Source organism: Carassius carassius, chromosome 1, assembly GCF_963082965.1.
Source record: "Carassius carassius chromosome 1, fCarCar2.1, whole genome shotgun sequence".
Classification (NCBI taxonomy): Eukaryota; Metazoa; Chordata; class Actinopteri; order Cypriniformes; family Cyprinidae; genus Carassius; species Carassius carassius.
The window spans coordinates 34,440,805-34,465,564 of NC_081755.1; the positions used below are offsets into that span (position 1 = coordinate 34,440,805).

Below are 24,760 nucleotides of genomic sequence, written 5' to 3' on the forward strand. Positions count from 1 at the left end.
CTGTATTTTTGATCAAATAAATGCAGGCTTGATGAGCAGAACTAATTTCAAAAACATTAAAAATAGTAATGTTTCCAAACTTTTGGCCTGTACTGTATCCCCCCAAAACTGCACAACTGTAGAGTAAAACATTAATAAAAAAATGATAATATAAAATGCGTCTTAAAACTGACATGAGTGTACAAAATCACAGTCTGGGGACTCAGAACAACTGCTAACATTAAGTTTAAGGTAAAAATAACTGCCATAAAATTATAGTATCTTACTCCTATGCAATAAATTGTTCATTCACTACATCTCTTTACCTCTGTCTTTATCCTCTTCTCTTCTTTTTGGCACTGTATCTATCGCAGACTATGCTCATTTATAATGTGTCATGTAAATTCGGCCTTCCGTCACAATCAGGAAACTTTCACCGTGTCTAGAATTGGCGCGAGCTGCCAGGCCCGTTTCTACGAGCTGTGTGTTAACAAAAGCAGTGCTGTCTACATTGGATGCGGCGTCGGGCACGCTACACAACAAATTACCAACAACTGATCGTGCGGGCGCTCTGTTTCTGACGCACTTCAAGCACTCGATGGGCGGGGGAGAATTGAAAGAGCCGGCCTTTTTTTTTTTTTTTTTTTTTTTTTTTTTTGCTTTATTTGGTAGTATTTCGAATTAATGGTTTTTAAATAGTAGCCTATTATAAAAAAAAAATATGTAAAAAAAAAAAAAAAATTCACTCGTTCACTCATTCCCCTATGGATGAGTGGCGCCCTTAGCATTTGCCTATACCGCCTATGCCGTGGGCCGGCCCTGGGCATCTGTCACTGTGTAGTGTACGTCTGGCACAATAATACACAGCTGTGTCTTCAGCTCGCATATTCTTTCCTTGCAGTGTTATTGTGTTACTGGAAGTGTCTCTAATGAAACTGAACTTGCTTTTCAGGGAATTCTTGTAGTCTGTGCTTCCATCACTCCAGATGATTCCAATCCACTCCAGAGCTTTTCCTGCAGGCTGACGAATCCAGGCTGTAGCAGAGCTTGTAACTGAATATGAGACTTTACAGTTGATAGTGAGAGTGGCATCAGGACGGACAGTCAGAGATTCAGGCTGAGTGAGTTCATATGAATCAATCCATGTATCAAATCAAATCATACCTGTTAATAAGAGATCATGATCTTTTGATCAACAAAATGATTTATCACACAGAAAATAGACTAAACTTACAGGATATGACTGCCAGAAGCAGCATTAAAGATGAAGAGATCATGGTTTGTTTCTCAGCACAGTTTGACTGAACTGAAGTGATTCTTCACTCCCTCTAGTGATCAGATGAATGTGTAAACTGACTCATGCCTGCTGCTTAAATATGCAACAGGAGATTTACATAATCATACAGAGCTAATGAACTTCACATGCATCACACTGTCCTGGACATGATTTTAAAAGCTTTTAGTTTTGAATTTAATAAGGTCTTTATTTACAGGGATAGAGTCAACGAGCAGAAATGTAAACAGTTTGCAGACATTGTGACTGTAAGTAATAAAAAAAATGTTAACACAAGCTAAACACCTAGACGTAACTGTCACGATTATTAGATGGAGTGCCCATGAACTTCATTAGAGGGCACTCCACTCAGGACCATTCCACCCATCAACCACCAGATGTCACTTGGACACTAGCACCTCTCATACTGTTGCACCACACCCGAAGTACATTACCCATGAGTCACTGCATCACAATCACCCTGCCACACCTGCACCTCATTCATCAGCCAATTTCCTTGCCACACCTGCACCTCATTTACACACACACATAAAAGCAGCACATTCACTCTCACTCACGGCGAAGTCTTGTCTAGCCTGTCTAACATTTCCGAGCGTTTCTCCATGTGTTTTGTCATTCCCGTGTTTTGTCATTCCCGTGTTTTGTCATTCCCGTGTTTTGTCATTCCCGTGTTTTGTCATTCCCGTGTTTTGTCATTCCCGTGTTTTGTCATTCCCGTGTTTGATCTTCGGACTGATTACTCCGACTCTGATTCTCTGCTGCCTGCCCGATCTCTGCTTGTTTCTGTTTTCGACTCTGGTTATCCCTGACACACCTGACTCCATTCCTGATTTCTGCCTGTTTGACCATTCTTTAATAAAGCGCTGCATTTGGATCCGAACGTCTCTGGCTCATCATTACAGAAGACTTCGCCACTCAGGATCCAGCAGCTTTTTGTGTGGACACTGGTCAGGTATGGAGATGGCAAGCCTATTAGCCCTCAAGCAGGGCACTGGATCACTCGAGGACTATATACAAGAGTACTTAGGCCTCACCTTTTTCTCTGATCTGCCGGATTTTGTGCTGATTGACTTTTTTTGTGATGGGCTAAATGAACCTCTAAGGTCACGAGTAATCAGTGAGCGTCCCCGCTCATCTCTTAGTCCGTTTATGGACTATGCACTGCTGATTGTTGGCTCAACATTCACTGTGGGTGTCGCAGAGGCACACGACCCTGGACTCACTCACGTCATGGCCGCCAGCCCAGCGCCACTGCACAAGATGGCCACCAGCCCAGCGACACTGCACAAGATGGCCGCCAGCCCCGTCGACTTTCCAGAGTCAGGTCAAGTCACTACTAACACCCAAAAGTCAAGTAAAACAACAGTGAAATTTCATGAGCCGAGTCAGGTTCCAGTGAACTCTCCAGAGTCGAGTCAGGTTCCAGTGAACTCTCCAGAGTCGAGTCAGGTTCCAGTGAACTCTCCAGAGTCGAGTCAGGTTCCAGTGAACTCTCCAGAGTCGAGTCAGGTTCCAGTGAACTCTCCAGAGTCGAGTCAGGTTCCAGTGAACTCTCCAGAGTCAGGGCTAGTCACCATGGACTCTCCAGAGTCAGGGCTAGTCACCATGGACTCTCCAGAGTCAGGGCTAGTCACCATGGACTCTTCAGAGTCAGGGCTAGTCACCATGGACTCTCCAGAGTCAGGGCTAGTCACCATGGACTCTCCAGAGTCAGGGCTAGTCACCATGGACTCTCCAGAGTCAGGGCTAGTCACCATGGACTCTCCAGAGTCAGGGCTAGTCACCATGGACTCTCCAGAGTCAGGGCTAGTCACCATGGACTCTCCAGAGTCAGGGCTAGTCACCATGGACTCTCCAGAGTCAGGGCTAGTCACCATGGACTCTCCAGAGTCAGGGCTAGTCACCATGGACTCTCCAGAGTCAGGGCTAGTCACCATGGACTCTCCAGAGTCAGGGCCAGTCACCATGGACTCTCCAGAGTCAGGGCCAGTCACCATGGACTCTCCAGAGTCAGGGCCAGTCACCATGGACTTTCCAGAGCCAGGGCTAGTCACCATGGACTTTCCAGAGCCAAGGCTAGTCACTGGTGTTCTTCATAGACAGAGTCAAGTCATCAATGATCTTCATGAGCAAAGTCAAGTCACCATTGATCTTCATGAGCAAAGTCAAGTCACCAACGATTTTCATGAGCAAAGTCAAGTCACCATTAACCTTCATGAGCAAAGTCAAGTCAACATTAACGTTCATGAGCAAAGTCAAGTCACCATTAACCTCCATGAACTAAGTCAAGTCACAGTTGATCCTCAGGAACCAAGTCAAGTCACAGTTGATCCTCAGGAACCAAGTCAAGTCACCAACGATTTTCATGAGCAAAGTCAAGTCACCATTAACCTTCATGAGCAAAGTCAAGTCAACATTAACGTTCATGAGCAAAGTCAAGTCAACATTAACGTTCATGAGCAAAGTCAAGTCACCATTAACCTCCGTGAACTAAGTCAAGTCACCATTAACCTCCGTGAACTAAGTCAAGTCACCATTAACCTCCGTGAACTAAGTCAAGTCACCAACGATCTTCATGAGCAAAGTCAAGTCACCAACGATCTTCATGAGCAAAGTCAAGTCACCAACGATCTTCATGAGCAAAGTCAAGTCACCAACGATCTTCATGAGCAAAGTCAAGTCACCAATGATCTTCATGAGCAAAATCAAGTCACCATTAACCTCCGTGTACTAAGTCAAGTCACCAACGATCTTCATGAGCAAAATCCAGTCATCAACGATCTTCATGAGCAAAGTCAAGTCACCATTAACCTCCGTGAACTAAGTCAAGTCATCAATGATCTTCATGAGCAAAGTCAAGTCATCAATGATCTTCATGAGCAAAGTCAAGTCATCAATGATCTTCATGAGCAAAGTCAAGTCATCAATGATCTTCATGAGCAAAGTCAAGTCACCATTAACCTCCATGAACTAAGTCAAGTCACAGTTGATCCTCAGGAACCAAGTCAAGTCACCAACGATTTTCATGAGCAAAGTCAAGTCACCAACGATCTTCATGAGCAAAGTCAAGTCACCAACGATCTTCATGAGCAAAGTCAAGTCACCAACGATCTTCATGAGCAAAGTCATTAATGATCTTCATGAGAAAAGTCAAGTCATCAATGATCTTCATGAACCCAATCAAATCACCAAAGATCTACCAGAGCCTCGTCACATCTCAGCCGAACTCCCAGAGCCTCGTCACATCTCAGAGCTCTCGTCCTATCTTGTCACGGTCAGGGAGGCCGTCAATGAGCTCTCATTCATTCCGGTCTGGGCTACGGAGACCATCCACCAACTCTCTGTCTGTCCTGTCATGGCCACGGAGGTCCTCCATGAACTAACCGCCTGCCCTGTAATGGCCAAGGAGGCCAGCTACCATCTCATCACGGCCACGGAGGCCGCTATTAACCTGTCAATGTTCTCTGTTTCAGTCCCACCTGAGCAGACTTGCGGTCTGGTGCCATCGAATCCACTGTGGTGGTCCTCTGCTTCACCCTGGTGGGCTTCTGTCCCGTCTGCTCGGCTGTGGTGGTCCTCTGCTCCGCCCTGGTGGGCTTCTGTCCCGTCTGCTCGGCTGTGGTGGTCCTCTGCTCCGCCCTGGTGGGCTTCTGTCCTGTCTGCTCGGCTGTGGTGGTCCTCTGCTCCGCCCTGGTGGGCTTCTGTCCCATCTGCTCGGCTGTGGTGGTCCTCTGCACTGCCCTGGTGGGCTTCTGTCCCGTCTGCTCTGCTGTGGTGGTCCTCTGCACCGCCCTGGTTGGCTTCTGTCCTGTCTTCTCAGCTGTGGTGGTCCTCTGCTCCGCCCTGGTGGGCTTCTGTCCCATCTTCTCAGCTGTGGTGGTCCTCTACTCCTCCCTGGTGGGCTCCAGCTCCACCTGCTCCACTCTGGTGGGCTGCCACGCCACCTGCTCTGCCTTGGTGGACCCTTGTTCCAGAGTTAGGCCCATGGCGGGCTCCCGTTCCCGAGTTAAGCCCATGGCGGGCCCCTGTTTCCTATGCCAGGCCCAGGAGGGGCTCCTGTTTTCCTGAGTTAGGCCCAGGAAGGGCTCCAGTTCCACCTGCTCTGCCCCAGTCCACTGCACTTCCTCATGGACCTGGCCCTCCATCCCTCCCCCTGTTCCGCCTCCGCTCCACCGCCCTCCTAGATTGTTTTGAGCGTCTGGAAGCCGCTCCTTTGGGGGTGGGCTATGTCACGATTATTAGATGGAGTGCCCATGAACTTCATTAGAGGGCACTCCACTCAGGACCATTCCACCCATCAACCACCAGATGTCACTTGGACACTAGCACCTCTCATACTGTTGCACCACATCCGAACTACATTACCCATGAGTCACTGCATCACAATCACCCTGCCACACCTGCACCTCATTCATCAGCCAATTTCCTTGCCACACCTGCACCTCATTTACACACACACATAAAAGCAGCACATTCACTCTCACTCACGGCGAAGTCTTGTCTAGCCTGTCTAACATTTCCGAGCGTTTCTCCCTGTGTTTTGTCATTCCCGTGTTTTGTCATTCCCGTGTTTGATCTTCGGACTGATTACTCCGACTATGATTCTCTGCTGCCTGCCCCGATCTCTGCTTGTTTCTGTTTTCGACTCTGGTTATCCCTGACACACCTGACGCCATTCCTGATTTCTGCCTGTTTGACCATTCTTTAATAAAGCGCTGCATTTGGATCCGAACGTCTCTGGCTCATCATTACAGTAACAAAAATATATGATTTATTGCTTATATTAAAACATATAAGGCATTAAATTCAGAAATGTGGACTAGCTGTAAAAATGTTTAACTTTTTTTATATTTTATTTTACTTTGGTTAAAATGTATTTTATTTCAAGTAGGGCTGTCAAAATTAATATGTTAATAACAAGTTTAAAGCTAATACATTTTAATGACACTAATTGTATGTATGCGTGATTGATGCAGCTCGCATGTTCTGTTTAGGCCTACAGTATTTTAATTTAATTTTTTTCTGGAAGTAACTGAAAATGTTATTGTGTGTTTGTAATTTTAATATTTTAGCTGTAGGTCTATGCAGCAAACCTACAGAGCTTCCAGTAGGTTATTTTACGGAGCTGTAAAAATGGTATTCTCCGACTGAATGCAATCGTTGACGAACATCCAATTCATATATCAAACTAGGCTATATGTTATTAAATTATACACATATAGCCTATCAGATTATTTTATTAAAAGTTTAGTGTTTGTGTTTATCACGTTTTTTGTTTTTTTGTTTTTTGTTTTTTTTGCATTTGAAAATTACTTTCAGAATTTATTTATTTTTTCATTATACCGTTTTTTTTTACCGTGGTGTTGTGAAATCTTAACATTTATAAGCATGTGTTACAAGAAATACAGTTATGTATTTTTGTACACCAGCACCTGTCTATGTCCTTTAGCTAGGATAATATGCATGGATATCTCATTGGTCTACATGCCTACATTTTGTCCTGATAGTTTAATAAGGCATTTGTCCATTTCTGGGCACAGTAAGGCACCTGAAGGCCACATGAAGCATCTCTAAAGAAGCTATGAAGACTTAAGAGAAACAGCTGCCAGCAGCAGCAACAACCAGAGAGATGAAGAGATCATGGTTTGAGACGGATGAGATTTTGCATGCAGTTCAGCATATTTCAGTATTTTAAATCTGAATGGTTTTGTCAAGTCTGTAAATTTAATTTGACAATGTAACTGTCAGTGAAAATATACAACTAACATCAAAGCTGGTGACCATATGCTCAAACAAAAAGAATTCTGAGTTTATGTGGCATTATACGATTAACTTTATTTTAAATAAGTATTTACTTCAAGTAATTACTGTAACATTTATGATTAGGAACCATGCACACTGCTTAAAGCCGTTTGTTGATTCACTGTAAGAGTGATTTTATGTTTTCAAAGGAGAAATAAATATGATCATTATATGTTTGATCACTCAAATTATACAGTAATGTTCTGTTCTTTGTATTAGATTTGTCTGTTTTTCGTGTGTTTTCTCGTTCCAGAATGAGTCTGTGCATTAATTGGTGTGGATTCTGCAGTGACTCTGTCTGCAGGGTAAATTGTTATGACAGTAAGTAGTGACAAGTGACTTTTTGAGTGAATCTTTGAGTCATTTATCAAACTGATTCATTCAAAAACCCTCCTGAATTATTCAGGATTCAGGAAGTAATTGTTTCACAAAGAAGCGACGGTTAATTTTGCCTTGACTTCTTTTGGAATTGTTTTAGTTGACAGCGCGATTAACTGGCAACACTATGTCTAAAAGGCAAATTAATCAATATTAACTTAATATTAATCAAACTGTTGTATAAAACTGTTTTGTTGTGAATATAATCACGGCTGTAAAAACATGCATCTTCATACCTACAGCCGAATCTCAGCTGTACTGATAACAACAGTCTTCCTGCTCACGTGATACTATTTAGTTAGTAATTATGTGATGCATATTGTCATCTTGAATGTGATTCAGTAACCTGTTTAGGCCATGAGAACTGAGACTGAGAATGGATCACAGCATGTCACAGTTTGCATGCATAAATCAAACATAGCTCATAGCCACGGTGCAAGATGGCCGCCAGCCCAGCACCACAGCACAAGGTGGCAGCCAGCCCAGCGCCACAGCACAAGGTGGCCACCAGCCCAGCGCCACAGCACAAGGTGGCCGCCAGCCAGCACCACAGCACAAGGTGGCCGCCAGCCAGCACCACAGCACAAGGTGGCCGCCAGCCAGCACCACAGCACAAGGTGGCCGCCAGCCAGCACCACAGCACAAGGTGGCCGCCAGCTAGCACCACAGCACAAGGTGGCCACTGGCCCAGCGCCACAGCCCAAGGTGGCCACCGGACCAGCGCCACTGCCCAAGATGGCCGCCGGTCCAGCGCCACTGCCCAAGATGGCCGCTGGTCCAGAGTCATGGTACAAGATGGCCGCTTGTCCAGCGCCTCTGCACAAGATGACAGCCACAGTGGACCCTCCAGAGTCGAGTCAGGTTCTCGTTGACCCTCCAGAGTCAAGTGAGGTTCTCGTTGACCCTCCAGAGTCGAGTCAGGTTCCCGTTGACCCTCCAGAGTCAGGTCAAGTCACCGTTGACCTTCCAGAGTCAGGGCTAGTCACCGTTGACCTTCCAGAGTCAGGGCTAGTCACTGTTGACACTACAGAGTCAAGTCAAGTCACCGTTAACACTCCAGAGTCAAGTCAAGTCAACGGTGATCTTCATGGGCAAAGTCAAGTCACCGGTGTTCTTCATGGGCAAAGTCAAGTCACCGGTGTTCTTCATGGGCAAAGGCAAGTCACCATTGATCTTCATGGGCAAGGGCAAGTCACCAATGATCTTCATGGTCAAAGTCCAGCCACCAGTGTTCTTCATGGGCAAAGGAAAGTCACCATTGATCTTCATGAGCAGAGTCATGTCACCAATGATCTTCATGGGCAAAGGCAAGTCACCATTGATCTTCATGAACAAATGCAAGTCACCAATGATCTTCATGAGCAGAGTCAAGTCACCATTGATCTTCCTGAATCCAGTCTAAACACCACGGAATTACCAGAGTCTCTCCACGTCTCTGCTGAACTACTAGAGCCTCTCCTCGTCTCGGCTGAACTACCAGAGCCTCTCCTCATTTCTGCGGAACTTCCAGAGCCTCGTCACGTCTCAGCTGAACTCTCTGAGTGCTCGACTGATCCTGTCCTGGCCAAGGAGGCCACCCTTAACTTGTTCATGTTCTCTGTTTCAGACTTGCCTAACCAGAATTGCTCTCCTGTGTCATCGATCCCACTGTGGTGGTCTTCTGCGCCGCCCTGGTGGGCTTCTGTCTCGACCGCATGGATGTGGTGGTCTTCTGCGCCGCCTTGGTGGGCTTCTGTCTCGACCGCATGGATGTGGTGGTCTTCTGCGTCGCCCTGGTGGGCTTCTGTCTCAACCGCACGGATGTGGTGGTCTTCTGCGTCGCCCGGGTGGGCGTCTGTCTCGACCGCACGGATTTGGTGGTCTTCTGCGCCTCCCTGGTGGGCTTCTGTCTCAACCACACGGATGTGGTGGTCTTCTGCGCCGCCCTGGTGGGCTTCTGTCTCGACCGCATGGATGTGGTGGTCTTCTGTCTCGACCGCATGGATGTGGTGGTCTTCTGCGCCGCCCTGGTGGGCTTCTGTCTCGACCGCACGGATGTGGTGGTCTTCTGCGCCGCCCTGGTGGGCTTCTGTCTCGACTGCATGGATGTGGTGGTCTTCTGCGCTGCCCTGGTGGGCTTCTGTCTCAACCGCACGGATGCGGTGGTCTTCTGCGCCGTCCTGGGGGGCTTCTGTCTCGACCGCACGGATGTGGTGGTCTTCTGCGTCGCCCTGGTGGGCTTCTGTCTCAACCACACGGATGTGGTGGTCTTCCTTGCGCCCGGGTGGGCTTCTGTCTCGACCGCACGGATGTGGTGGTCTTCTGCGCCTCCCTGGTGGGCTTCTGTCTCGACTGCATGGATGTGGTGGTCTTCTGCGCTGCCCTGGTGGGCTTCTGTCTCGACCGCACGGATGTGGTGGTCTTCTGTGCCGCCCTGGTAGGCTTCTGTCTCGACCGCACGTATGTGGTGGTCTTCTGCGCTGCCCTGGTGGGCTTCTGTCTCGACCGCACGGATGTGGTGGTCTTCTGCGCCGCCCTGGTGGGCTTCCGTCTCGACCGCACGGATGTGGTGGTCTTCTGCGTCGCCCTGGTGGGCTTCTGTCTCAACCACAAGGATGTGGTGGTCTTCCTTGCGCCCGGGTGGGCTTCTGTCTCGACCGCACGGATGTGGTGGTCTTCTGCGCCTCCCTGGTGGGCTTCTGTCTCGACTGCATGGATGTGGTGGTCTTCTGCGCTGTCCTGGTGGGCTTCTGTCTCGACCGCATGGATGTGGTGGTCTTCTGCGCCGCCCTGGTGGGCTTCTGTCTCGACCGCACGGATGTGGTCGTCTTCTGCGCCGCCCTGGTGGGCTTCTGTCTCGACTGCATGGATGTGGTGGTCTTCTGCGCTGCCCTGGTGGGCTTCTGTCTCGACCGCACGGATGTGGTGGTCTTCTGCGCCGCCCTGGTGGGCTTCTGTCTCGACCGCACGGATGTGGTGGTCTTCTGCGCTGCCCTGGTGGGCTTCTGTCTCGACCGCACGGATGTGGTGGTCTTCGGCGCTGCCCTGGTGGGCTTCTGTCTCGACTGCATGGATGTGGTGGTCTTCTGCGCTGCCCTGGTGGGCTTCTGTCTCGACCGCATGGATGTGGTGGTCTTCTGCGCTGCCCTGGTGGGCTTCTGTCTCGACTGCATGGATGTGGTGGTCTTCTGCGCCGTCCTGGGGGGCTTCTGTCTCGACCGCATGGCTCCAATTCCACCTTGCTCCTCTCTGGATTACTGCCCTGTCGGTTCGGCCCTGGGACACTGAAAGTTATGTCCTTCCTGGACTTGTGTTTTGTTGTTGTTTTGTTTTTGTTTTTTGTTTTTGCTCCTCTTCTCTCTGTTTCCCTCTATGGACGTGGTCCTCCGTCCCTCCCCCTGATCCTCCGCCGATCCACCTCCCTCCTGGGCTCCTTGTTTTTTGCACTTCTTGTCTCTGTTTCCCCATTTTACCTGGCCCTCCGTCCCTCCCCCTGGTCCTCCGCCACTCCACCTCCCTCCTGGTCTCGGTGTTCCTTGGTCTCTTCTTGGGTTCGGGTGGAGCATCTGGTAGCTGCTCTGTGGAGGAGGGGGTAATGTCACGCTGTCTGGTCTCTGTTTCCCTGAGTCTCCACTAGTGGTCTCACTTCCCCATAGGCACCTCACCGTAGGCACTACAATACCCACTAAGCCTTGTCCCTTATCACAGTAAATGCACTCCTGTTAATTGCACTCAGGTGTCTTCACTTAATAGTCATTACCCTGCCTATATTAACCGGTCTTTTCTGTTTGTCTTCATGGAGCCCTTTCGTTCCGTCAGCCAGTTTCCTCGCCTTCCGAGTTTCTGATTCCCATTCCTGTTCCTTCCCTGTTTGTTTGTTGTTTGGATGGATTTATGGTTTTGACCCTTGCTTGTTGGTTTCTGATTTGGATTATCCATTAAAACCCACACTGCGTTTGGATCCCTCATCTCCTGTGTTTCCCTGGGTTCCCAAGCGTAACAGAGACTCTCCTGGTTTTTTAACCACTGCTTCAGACTGAGTGAATGTCTGACATTCAAAACCTGTGGAAAAAGAAAAAATATTACATGTAAAGAAGTATATTTTAAAAATTTTGCACTATTGTTGTTTGTGGTGACTTACGTGGTAAAACATTCAGAAGTACAAATAAAATAAACTTTTTAAACATGGTGTATGTTAAGTTTAAACCAGAAAGATAGCCTTTGTTTCCAGAGTTCAGATGTCTGTTCAGATCACAAAGATGAACTGTCACATTTAAAGAAGTAAGCTGATTTGCATATTCAAATCACAACTGATTATATAACATGCTGACCAGATTGAGATTTTTTTGTGGTTAATGTTTGATCTATATAAACAAACCATTATTTTGCTATTATTAGAGATAAATGTCATTGTTGTGTTGCATTACTTTTCATTCTATGTTGTCTTTTTGTTTTAATATGAAATTAAAATATCAATATTACAAAATATGAAATTGCAGAAAATTGTTTACGACAGTATAAATTCACTTGATGGATTACTGCCATCAATCAGTGTTTAAGCAGGCAGCTCACATCTCTTATAGACCTCCTGACTCACATCACACAGACAGAATAAACACTTCAGTTCATTGACTGACACAGATCTGACGATCAAACCCTCAATGCTGATCAAACAGTGCTAAAACTACTATACCTCTTCTGAGACAACAGCAAAACTGGTAACACTTTAGAATAGGTGACACTCGTTAACTATTAACTATGACATTTCTCTCAATAAATTCTTAATTTGCTGCTTATTAATAGATAGTAAGGTAGTTGGTAGGTTTAGGTATTGGGTAAGATAAGGGATGTAGAATAAGGTCAAGTAGAATAAGGCATTAATATGTTCTTAATTCGCACTAATACATGGCTAATATTCTAGTAATATGCATGCTAATAAGCAACTAATAGGTGTTACCTAAAATGTTACCGCAAAACGGTAACACTTTAGAATAGGTGACACTTGTTAACTATTAACTACAACATTTCTCTCAATAATGAATTTTACTGACTTTCTGTTGAAACATAGTTTCTGATTATAGTGCTTATTTTAAAATATTGCTTATTTTATTAGGTAATTGTTGTTTTGATGAACATCAGGGAGTATCAGATAAAGGAAAAAACATGATAAATACTGTAATGTCAGTATGATGACGGTTTTTGTACAGGGAGTCTATTAGCGTCTGTCACTGTGTGTCTCTGGCACAATAATACACAGCTGTGTCTTCAGCTCGCATATTCTTTCCTTGCAGTGTTATTGTGTTACTGGAAGTGTCTCTGGTGATACTGAACTTGCTTTTCAGGGAATCCTTGTAGTCTGTGCTTCCACCACTCCAGATGATTCCAATCCACTCCAGAGCTTTTCCTGCAGGCTGACGAATCCAGCCTGTAGCAGAGCTTGTAACTGAATATGAGACTTTACAGTTGATAGTGAGAGTGGCATCAGGACGGACAGTCAGAGATTCAGGCTGAGTGAGTTCATATGAATCAATACCTGTATCAAATCAAATCATACATTTTAATAAGAGATCACAATCTTTTGATCAACAAAATTATGTGTCACACAGAAAATAGAATAAACTTACAGGATATGACTGCCAGAAGCAGCACTAAAGATGAAGAGATCATGGTTTGTTTCTCAGCACAGTTTGACTGAACTGAAGTGATTCTTCACTCCCTCTAGTGATCAGATGAATGTGTAAACTGACTCATGCCTGCTGTTTAAATATGCAACAGGAGATTTACATAATCATACAGAGCTACTGATCAAATATACATGCTACAAAAATATTTACGTTAGGCTTCATATAGTTTATTGCTCTCATTAGAGATTTTACATAATTTTCTTCTCCAACAATTCAAATTCTTTTTGAGGACTTTAAATAACTGAAAAATTGTATTCATAAAATACTTTTGATGGCGACAATAGCAGTAGTTCAGTAAGCATGTTTCTGTTTAGAAGGTTTGAAAAAAAAAATGATGAAATTGGATATGATTCATAAGTAAGATATATAATATATAATAATATATATATTATATATATATATATATATATATCATATCATATTCTTTAATTATTATATCATTATTTTGTCTTATGAGTTATTTTGCTGCTGTTAGAGTCTGTGCCAACTTAAAGTCAAATTTTTAGTTTGTCGCTGTAAAATATTTAACCACTACCACATATCTACACATAAAAAAAAGACATGTTGTGTTAAAGGAGTCAGATATGCCTTTGTGCTGTCATGTCTGAGCTTTTATAGTGAACTTCACTGCATATTTAACAGCATATTTTCATCAGGCTATGTTTTACAGATTTGTTATTCTCTGCTTCCATCTGTTGAACTGTAGTGACAACAGAGAAAACAGTCAGTGTGGTTTTTGTTCAGCTGTACAAGACCTTTGTAATACACGGCTGAGTCTTCTGCTGTCAGGCCTGATAGTTTCAGATACACCATACTCTTTGAATTATCTCTGGTGATTTCAGTTCGACCTTTGAAGGATTCAGAGTAGTCATAGCCACTGCCGCCACTATAGACACGTCCCATCCACACAAGTGGTTTTCCAGCTTGTTGTCTGATCCAGTGCATGCTACAGCAGCCAAAGCTGAACCCAGATCCTCTACAGGACAGAGTCAGAGTTTCTCCAGGCTTTTTCACAGTTGTGCCTTCAATGGACTCCATACTTTGACATTTTATGCCTAAAAAGAAGATTGAAAATACTGATTTGAGTTGGAATCTGTATACCCGTAGATCTGATAATAGACATGTGAAAACTCACGTTGTAGGCTGAATGAGAGCAGCAGTAAGCAGAGTGTATTCTTCATCTTGACAGTGGTGATGTAACACTTCAGATCCAATCAGCAGCACATAAATACTAAACAGACGTTCAGAGTTGTTTTGATTTGCATTGGGAGGGTCACAAAGTTCAATTATGACTAAAGGGTCAAACTATTAAAGAACAATATGACAAACCATCACCAGTGTGAGTGATGGAAAAAAAAATGCTTAAAATTCTGAATATGCATATTTTAATTTACTGTTATATGCCTAATACAGAATTATCTGTAAACAGACACAAATTAATAAAAGTATTTTCTGGATTTTCTATATCTATCTATAATCTAAATACTCTTATTTGTATGATGATGGTGTTTTTGTACAGGGAGTCTGTTGGAGTCTGTCACTGTGTTTCTTTGGCACAATAATACACAGCTGTGTCTTCAGCTGGCATATTCTGTCCTTGCAGTGTTATTGTGTTACTGGAAGTGTCTCTGGTGATACTGAACTTGCTTTTCAGAGAATCCTTGTAGTCTGTGCTTCCATCACTCCAGATGACTCCAATCCACTCCAGAGCTTTTCCTGCAGGCTGACGAATCCAGCCTGTAGCAGAGCTTGTAACTGAATATGAGACTTTACAGTTGATAGTGAGAGTGGCATCAGGACGGACAGTCAGAGACTCAGGCTGAGTGAGCTCATATGAATCAATACCTATATCAAATCAAATCATACCTGTTAGTAAGAGATCACAATCTTTTGATCAACAAAATGATATATCACACAGAAAACAGACTAAACTTACAGGATATGACTGCCAGAAGCAGCATTAAAGATGAAGAGATCATGGTTTGTTTCTCAGCACAGTTTGACTGAACTGAAGTGATTCTTCACTCCCTCTAGTGATCAGATGAATGTGTAAACTGACTCATGCCTGTTGCTTAAATATGCAACAGGAGATTTACATAATCATACAGAGTTATGTTCTTTAATACCTGTTGGAAAAAAAAATTCAAAAGGGCATTCAGATCAGTGATAATTAACAAGTGCCATTTAAATCTGCAAGAAAATTGAATGTTAAAAATGTATGTTCCGAAAAACCTAGACTAAGAAAGATTAAAACTGCAGAGATGTTGTAGTTTTTAGGACAGAGATTGAAGAAGCAGTTCGACCCTCCCTCTAGTAATCAGATCAAATGGTTCATGCCCACTGGTTAAATATAAAAACAAAAAAACTATATAATCATATTCACATTGATTAGTTTTTGTTTTGCCTCAAAACCATAATTAATAAACAAAATTCAGTAGGCTAAGAACATATTAAATTGCTCGATCTTAAAAAATAAATGTTGCATATCTGTGTTCAAAATGGGGTTTTCACAGTATTACCATATAAAAGAGCCATTTTTTGTTCACCAAAGAACAAACTTTTTTCTGATAACATACTTGGTGTTGCAGAAAACAGCAGCAACAGAATCCATGATGTTTAATGTTTGCTCTTGACTGTGCATGCAGCATAATTAGCCTATGCATGTGCACATCTATAAATATATAAATTAGGAGGAGTCATGAAAGATTTTCATCATGGAAATCTTCTCTCTTCACAAGGAAAAGAATATACTCTGATTTGATCTTTTGATTCATAAATTTATATTTACCCCTGCAAACAACTGCAGCATATTTAATGAAGAAAATTGCACTGCACAGACAAAGCCTTCATGTTGTTTGAGAGCAAATTTGACTTCTGCCTTTAGTTTTCTGCTATTACCACTATAATATGCTTATGCAGCAAAACTGTCAAATCCAGTACAACAGCCAAATGCTGCAAAACCTCCAAGGTCCTCGCAAAGTCCAAGCAAAAGTGAAAGACTGTGTTCACTTTCTGCAACTGGCTGTTTCTGGGTACAGCTGCATTGATATACTCCTTAAAGGTAATGAAATTTAACCTGACACTTCAGACATGAGTATTGAGGGTGGAAGAAAGTGCTGTTCATTCACTCCCCCCACAACTCCTGCCAACACAGAGACTTGAACCTGTGACCTTCAGGTTACAATTCCAACTCTCTAACCATTAGGCCACAGCTAAAATATTCTTTTGTGTTTTTAGATTCACAGGCAATGAATAGGAAGTATAGGAGAGACGTCAAAGGAGCAAAGAAATTCAGCCGCTGTGCTCTGGGTGCCAATTTTGTCTTAATTAGTTTTGAATAAAATGTATTATTTTCTTGTTATTGTGTGCTGGTTATTATTAAACATTGCATTCAACTGTACATAGGTCTCTTATCATTGAATGTTTGTTCACAACAAGTATACTTACATTTACCTTTTCACACAAAGATTATAATATAGTAAAAAAAAAAAAGTGAAGTGTGACATGACATACAGCCAAGTATGGTGACCCATACTCAGAATTTGTGCTCTGTATTTAACCCATCCAAAGTGCACACAAACCATGAACAGTGGGCAGCCATTTATGTTGCAGTTGGGGGTTCAGTGCCTTGCTCAAGGGCACCTAAGTAATGGTATTGCCAGCCCAAGACTTGAACCCACAACCCTAGGGTTAGGAGTCAAATTCTCTAACCACTAGGCCACAACTTCCCCAGCTCTTTGATGCTATGCTATGAATTTACTTTTGTGTTGAACCAGCGCTAGACTTCAGATCATTAGCACTTCCTGAATAAAGGGACCTTATGTGTACATTATATTATATGTACACACATATAAAGTTTATATAAGCTTATATAGTTTTAACGCATTTAAAGGAACAAAACTAGTACAGTTTGAATTAGTGTTTGTGAAGTGAAGAGAAATCTTGATTGTGAACAGAGTGTCACATTTAGTTTTGAGAAGTTTAATACAAAGTATTCTGACTGTATGTGTCACTGTGTAGTTTCTGTGATTGTTTGTCACTATGTAGTGGACAACTTCTTGTGTTCGACTGCAACCTACTGACACAGAAGAGAACTGCAGTTTTACAGTAAAAGTGTGTCTAGACCAGTTTTTGTATCTTTGCCAAATACGTAAGTATCACTGTGCTTGTTTTGCACAGAAATACACAGCTGAGTCCTCTTCTGTCAGTCCAGACAGTTTCAGATACATCATGCTTTTCGAATCATCTCTGGTGATTTCAACCCTCTCCTTAAAGGATTCTGCCTTATGTCCACTTCCATCACTGTAGCCCAGACCCATCCACACAAGTGGTTTTCCAGCTTGTTGTCTGATCCAGTGCATGCTACAGCAGCCAAAGCTGAACCCAGATCCTCTACAGGACAGAGTCAGAGTTTCTCCAGGCTTTTTCACAGTTGCGCTTTCAATGGACTCCATTTTTTGACATTGGAGGCCTGTAAAGAGAAAGTATATTTTTTATATAATAAATTTAACAATCACACACATACACATATAATAACTCACAGTTTAGGTTGAACAAAATTAGTAATGCGGGTATATTCTTCATCTTGTGAATGTTTCTGACTCTACAGCTTCATTCGGTTCAGCGGGATATTAATACTTGCAGCCTGTCATAGACTCTTTTGAATATGCATAATGAGGAAATGATGAAAGATCACTGAGATTTTCTTTTACACTTACACAGAATACAGTGTTTGAACTGCTTATTAACATAAATTTCACTGATTGCAACTTTTAATATATAATCAGAAGGAAATATGTACATCTACAGTAAATATTTAGTTTTTATTTATTTAATTGACCAAGCCTAATACAAACTAGAATGTTTATGAAATTTAGGTTATGAAGGTTTTTTTTTTGTTTGTTTGTTTTTTTCTTTTTTGAATAACCATAGAAATGTATAATGATGCTGATAGAATGTCTGCTTAAATGTTGAAAAAGAAAATACTCTGTGTCACGGTGTAGTGAACTTTATTTGTTGGATTCTACTGCAACCTTCTGTCACAGATGAGAACTGCAGTTTTACACTGCAAGTGTGTTTTTGTATCATTTGCACACAGGTTTGTGTCACTTTGCTTGTCTTGCACAGAAATACACAGCTGAGTCCTCTTCTGTCAGTCAGACAGTTTGAGATACACCATTGTGACGAGTGGGGCGGGGCCGAGGGACATGGGAGCGAGGCCGGTGGAGTGATTGGAGATGAGCTACACCTGTTCGACCCACCGGTCTCGAGGCCCACGGAGGAGATGGAAGGATATAAAACTGGAGCGACGACAGTGAAGGACGAGAGAGGACCAGGTGTAGCTCATCTCCAATCACTCCACCGGCCTCGCTCCCATGTCCCTCGGCCCCGCCCCACTCGTCACAACCATGTTTTTTAACTGTCTCTACTCATTTCAATTCATCCCTCAAAACTTTTGGCATAGTCTTGTCCTTGTCCGCTACTCCAAACACGGCCCATCCACACCAGTGCTTTTCCAGGTTGCTGTCTGACCCAGTGCATGTCGTAGCTTCTGAAAGTAAATCCTGATCCTCTACAGGAAAGACTCAAAGAGTTTCTCCAGGCTTTACCTCTGATACAGAAGAAATGGACTCCAAATTGTGACCTTTCACTCCTATTGAAAAATAGAATAGAAATAAGAACAGAACATCAGGTAGAGTGAATATTTACGGTCACAGTTTGAGATGGTGTAAGGTTTCACATTGTGACACACACTTGCAAAGGCCAGTAAAACAGAAGGTAAAGCAGGTTGTTGCACATAGATTCAGGGAGGATAACTCATATGAGATCCAGTGGAGAAGAACTGATCACATACTGTATATGTACGACAAATGAAGGGTGGTGATGTCATACATATAGAAAAGGACAAAATGGATGTTTCAAAATATACAAACAGGCTAATTTGTTCAATTATATCAATACCGGCAATATGTACAGTAAAAAATCAAGTTATTCTATTTACATTCTAAATAAACATTTAGGAATTATAACAACATGATTTCACATGGTCTAATTTTATATACAGTTTTATATACTGTATAGCTGTTCAAATTCATTAATGTTTGGCCACTCTATAAATGGATGACACTGATTTAAAACTGATTATAACAACAACATTTAACTTTAACTGTCACTCTGTCCCGTATACTGGGCGCCTACATTTACTTCACTATATTACAATGAAATCTAATCTAATCTTGACAAACTATATATTGTTGGAAAGGTCTAAGACTCCCAAAAATATATATATTTACCAATGTTTTTTGTTAAAAATGATGTAAGAAAAGTAAAAGATTAATTTATGACAAGAGTGCACCCTTAAAAATCTAAATTATAACAGGAGTTTTGACCTTTGTTTAAAAAAAAAGACTTCTTCGTTGCCTTTTTCTCTATCACATTTTAGAAATCATCAGAAATTAATTATCAACTGAAAACTTAAAATCTCAAAATTCATCCTTTAAAACCCATTTTAAAATCAGACATTGCATTACCATGTAAATGGTACATCAGTATCATGTTACAAAATATTTTCATTCATGAATTATAAACATTTAAGTTTGGAACGTGCACTATAAAGTCTATGTTCAAAACTGTGAGTGACAGTTAAGGGGTTAAGGACCGACAATTTCCTTTTGTACTCATTCAAAAGAAAAAAAGAAACAAGTTTTCCCTTTTTATCAAAGTATTCATTATAATGCAATAAATAACTTTTGAAGTAACTTTTTTTTTTTAAAGATTTGATTTAAATTATCTACTCATTCATCAAATTAATTTATAACATTCAATCTATTAAAGTATGAAAATATCAACATTTATAACTACTTAACATTCATTAATGTCATAATCATAAAATATTTTAATGTAAAAATGCACCTGCAGGAGAAGGCATATCATTTCACGAACACAGAGACAGCTGTATGTTGATGCAAAAAGAAAGAAACAAATGTCAGCCCACCTCGAATGATGAAAATGAAAATTCCCTGGGGCAGGTCCTGAAACCATTTACACCCAAGAGAATGTATGGCCAAAGCTTTTTACAGCTCACTGAAACATCCTTAAAACTAGTGAACCTTTCAAGCGTTAAACCGTTAAACTAGTTTTGTTAGTCAAAACATTAACAGCTGTGCCATGCACCTGTGCATTAGCTTTTTTTTTCTGTTAACGTTGCTTTTTGGGTTTATTTTAATTAGTGCATATTTTCATAAAATAATATACATTAAAATCTGTCACAAAAACATTAAAATCATAAATTGTGTAAAAAAACATAATTAACATAAAATAAATTAAACGTAACTTTTTAAATGTATACCCAGAATATATGCTTTTTTATGATAATACAATGCATAAGGACATCTCTTATAGGCACTAAATGGCAAACATTAAGCCATTTAGCTTGTACACCTCAAAACAAACAAACAATAAATAAGTTAATTAATATCTGAATGACCTTTGTATCATTTATATGGTTTAAAAGTACACATAGATCAAAATTCACAGAGACCAGTAGTGATATCACGAGACATGAATCACTTCCTTTCATAACTAGATCACATTCCTGAGGACAAGAAATTAATGTACCTTTTGAAGTATAAAAATTTACCTAATTTTACATCCATATATCAGGGCTTTTGCATTTATTAAAAAGGTCTTTAAAAATCTTAATTCACCTTCCATAATTTAAAGTCTTTTTTTTTTTTTTTTTTTTTATTATTAATTCCGAGCCTTTAATTCATAGTCTTAAATTCATAAAGTCAGGGCATTAAATGTTGCATGCATTGTAAAAAAAAAAATGAATATCTTCTCCAGTATTTTTGTTTTCAAATACAACTATCTAGACATCATTAAATCAAGATACATTTACTTGAATTGCAAGTGTATAATGAAATCTTGAAAAACTGAACAAAATTAAGTGAGTTTCTGCTCAAAACAAGAAATATGGGGCGCATCCCTCGTAATGAAGTTGACATTTATGAACACAATGGCAAATGATTGTTCCTGTTTTTTTTTTTCATAAATTCACTTTATTTTTGTATCAGTTTCATATTGATTAAATCTCACGCTGTTGATTGTATCTTGGTTTAAGACTTTTGCACTGATTTTTTTTTTTTTTTTTAAGTAAAGGAGATTGGTAACTTTTATTATATCTATATATTTAAAGTTATATATATGTATAGAATATTATATAACTTTACAATGTTGCTAATACAACTCATTGTATGATCCTTAGACATTTGCATTTAGAGAACATGCTGACATAGCCTATTGTGTTTGTTTCCTTCAATATATTCCTTTAATTTTCTTTCTTGGTCTTAAAAAGGTTTTTAAAAAGTTTTCATTAAACCTGCAGAAACCCTGTATGCACAAGCCAATTATTGCAAGTTTCAATAACACACTGTGTTTGAGCCACATATCGTCATAGTCTTGCTTTAACAAAATTAATCTAAAATTGAAGCGGAGCCTGATAAGTGCATTATTGTGTGCAAATTCTATATGATTTAGGTAAACATTTCGGTTTATGAAAATATTATTCGGAATTACATAAATACACTGTGTTAGATTAAATGTCGCGTCTTTATATAATATAATATATATATATCGTTTGCAGTTTTTCCTTTTCTGTCGCAATAAACTAAACAGCAGGTTTTTCGGGCTGCAGTATGACTAACGTTATACCAAACAAACTCGACAAACTTGAATTTTCTGAATTAAATTTGAAAACCCGGAACTAGTCTTCACTCTTCACGTGTTACAGTGAAAAACAGTGTGCTGTTCCAGTAAGTGGTGTTTTTTTAATATAAAAAGGTACGTTTATAAGATTATTCTCGTTATGTAAAGTTTGTTCCTTGATGTAAAGTTTGTAACACTTGGGTGGTTTATCATGCACGTTTTATAAATCAGTGCGGTGTCTCGTTAATTTAAGGTTGTTCTCTAGTTTCCATTTTACATTGCATTTTTGTGGCATGGCAATAAGCAGAGAGTAAATACAATAGCGTTGTGTAAAGTATTAGGAAAAGCTGAGAGACAAGCAGTGATCAAGTGACATACGAGACCAAAAACCTCTGCATCTCTCTTACTGTGTTGATGTGTTCGTAAGAAAAAAAGAAATGGGATTTTAATAGAACAAAATAACTTCTCTTACTATGTGAGGCAACTTGTAGCCAAGGAATCGGGAGATAAAACAGAAATGCGGGTAGATTAGAATAAGACTAAATGGGCGAGGCTTCGTGGTCTAAAAGTTGTTTGTCATTTTTGAGGTGCGAACTGGCCTACAATTTAAATTGTCATATTGTAACTATCCACTCTGCTTTTTCGCTTCTAAATCTATTAAAGTACACCAGTGTCGTGTCATTCGTTCATTTATTTTCCAGACAGACAACCTCCGGACATCAACGGTCTTGTCTGCTTCGTGTTACTTTTCTCAGCGCTGGTCAGAATGAACTAATCACAGTCGTCTGTGATTGCTGTGTAATCATGTGGCAGCTTTGCGTTTGTGTGTGGGGAAACACATTTCAATTATTGCACTTCAAGTACAATAAATACAAACATGACTGGAGGATTTTGTTTTCAGGGCCTCATACATTGTTCCATGAAAAAACAAAGACAAAGCACACATAGATCTCTGAGACATCTATTAATAAGAGTGTTTTATCTGAAACTCATGTTCTAAATGTTGTGTAAACTTCCTCTGCAATGTCCAACACAGGTGTTCTCGCAATGGAGAGCCAGAAACAGGTGCTGGAGAGGCTGCGGGCTGCTTTCCGCTCAGGTGTGACCCTTCCTGTGCACTTCCGCTTGACTCAGCTGGAGGCCATGATGTCACTGTTTGAAGACAACGAAACCCTGATTTTAGAGGCCTTGCATGAAGACCTTGCTAAGGTATGAATATGCACAGGTTGACACACAAGTACTTTTAAAATCAACGCACAAGTGATGCTTCATTCTCATCTGCCCTGCAGCCCAAGTTTGAAACAGTGCTGTCAGAGATTGAAATAGTGGTGAATGATATTTGCTACGCCATCAGCAACCTGCAAACCTGGATGCAGCCCACTTATGTGGGCACAAACCTGGTGAGATCCACACTAATATATAATTATATCAACTTTATTGCACCTTTAACACATGCAGCAGCTATGTATATTTGAACGAAATGCTCCAACGATATTATTCAGCGGAAAACCTTCAAGGGTCTGGTCAATGCAGGTTGAGATTGATCTCTCTAAAAATGCTTTAATTTGTTTCCTCTCTCCTTTTCCCTTGTATTTCAGGCAACAAAGTTGGATGACTGTTTTGTACGAAGCGAGCCATTAGGTGTTGTTTTGATTATTGGAGCATGGAATTATCCTCTTCATCTAATTCTGTTACCTTTGATTGGTGCAATTGCGGCAGGTACTATCTATATCTTTTTCTGTTATATACCCCTTAAATACAGGGACGTCATGAACCTAGTTTTTATTTTAAAGGGAGCACCATTGACAGTTCTGGCACGTCTTCCTAAGACTGAGCGTCATGATAGTCCAGTGGTGTCAAACAGAGGAATTGACTTTGCAATTAAAAACTCCAAATAAAACAACTATTTTTTGTTATAATAAAACGTTACTTCAAGTTTTCACTGTAATAATTACTCCAATATCTTCACACCCAATTATATGGACTACTATTGAATTCTGAACTAAAGTGATTATTAACATACATTACTACTGTCTACGTGTACTGCGTCAAGCTAACTGAGACTTGTTATAGCACTTATATATCATTGCTCTTTTTTAGTTTTTTTTAATTGCTTCCATTGTCCTCATTTGTAAGTCGCTTTGGATAAAAGCGTCTGCTAATTGATAAATAATATAATGTCTTTACTGTTGTTAAGCGGCAAACTGCACCTTATTTCGATGTTTGGAAACACATTTAGCAAAACACAGATTCTCTAGCATGCTTAATTTTAACAAAGGCTAATATTTAAATAGATACATAATACATATTATGTGCTAAAACCCTTTGGTTGTGTGACTTATTCCCCCAACCACCCGCACTCAAAAACCTAGTGATTCTGCACAAATTACAAAGGCTAAAGGACATATTTGGGCTTCAAAATGGCAAAATTCACCAAAAGGCATCTACTTTGGGAAACTTATAATTTTGACACTCATCATAGAACTTGATTATCAAATATAAAGGAAAGAAGAAAAAAAATGTCCTTTGGAAATCCATTAGCTCATTAATCTGAGGAGGCCCATCTGCAATATGTTTAACTCATTCACATCTTTTTAACAGGCAACTGTGCTATTCTGAAGCCATCAGAAATAACTCGAGCAACCGAAAAGCTTCTTGCTGAACTCATTCCTAAGTACCTGTCCCAGGTAACCCTTGGGAAAGACCCATATGATCTAACTGTGCTACTGTGTTCATGCTAAGGTTTGTAACCCTTCTCCTGTAAATGGGTTTGTTTGTGTCATGTGTGTTTTGTCTCTAGGAGTGTTATGCAGTCGTTTGTGGTGGAGCAGAAGAGACCAAGAGATTGCTGGAGAATCGATTTGATCATATCTTCTACACAGGTTAGAGTTTGCATTGTAATCAATGACAGATCTGAGAAAAGTTGTCACCCTTCTAT

The 24,760-nt window shown here is 41.1% G+C and overlaps 1 protein-coding gene across 2 annotated transcripts in view; it reads left to right on the plus strand.

Annotated features, from left to right (window-relative positions):
• aldh3b1 (aldehyde dehydrogenase 3 family, member B1) overlaps positions 1–24,760 on the plus strand; it is a 139,343-nt gene that overhangs the window by 112,661 nt on the left and 1,922 nt on the right. Inside the window, exons 1-6 of one of the 2 annotated variants that reach the window (XM_059557066.1) lie at positions 21,782–21,929; positions 22,859–23,031; positions 23,112–23,222; positions 23,421–23,541; positions 24,424–24,509; positions 24,623–24,704. In XM_059557066.1, coding sequence (XP_059413049.1) covers positions 22,870–23,031; positions 23,112–23,222; positions 23,421–23,541; positions 24,424–24,509; positions 24,623–24,704 — 562 coding nt within the window. In that variant the 5' untranslated portion in view covers positions 21,782–21,929; positions 22,859–22,869. Of the gene's footprint in view, positions 1–21,781; positions 21,930–22,858; positions 23,032–23,111; positions 23,223–23,420; positions 23,542–24,423; positions 24,510–24,622; positions 24,705–24,760 lie in introns of those variants that run through there. The other variant, XM_059557067.1, reaches the window with a different exon arrangement.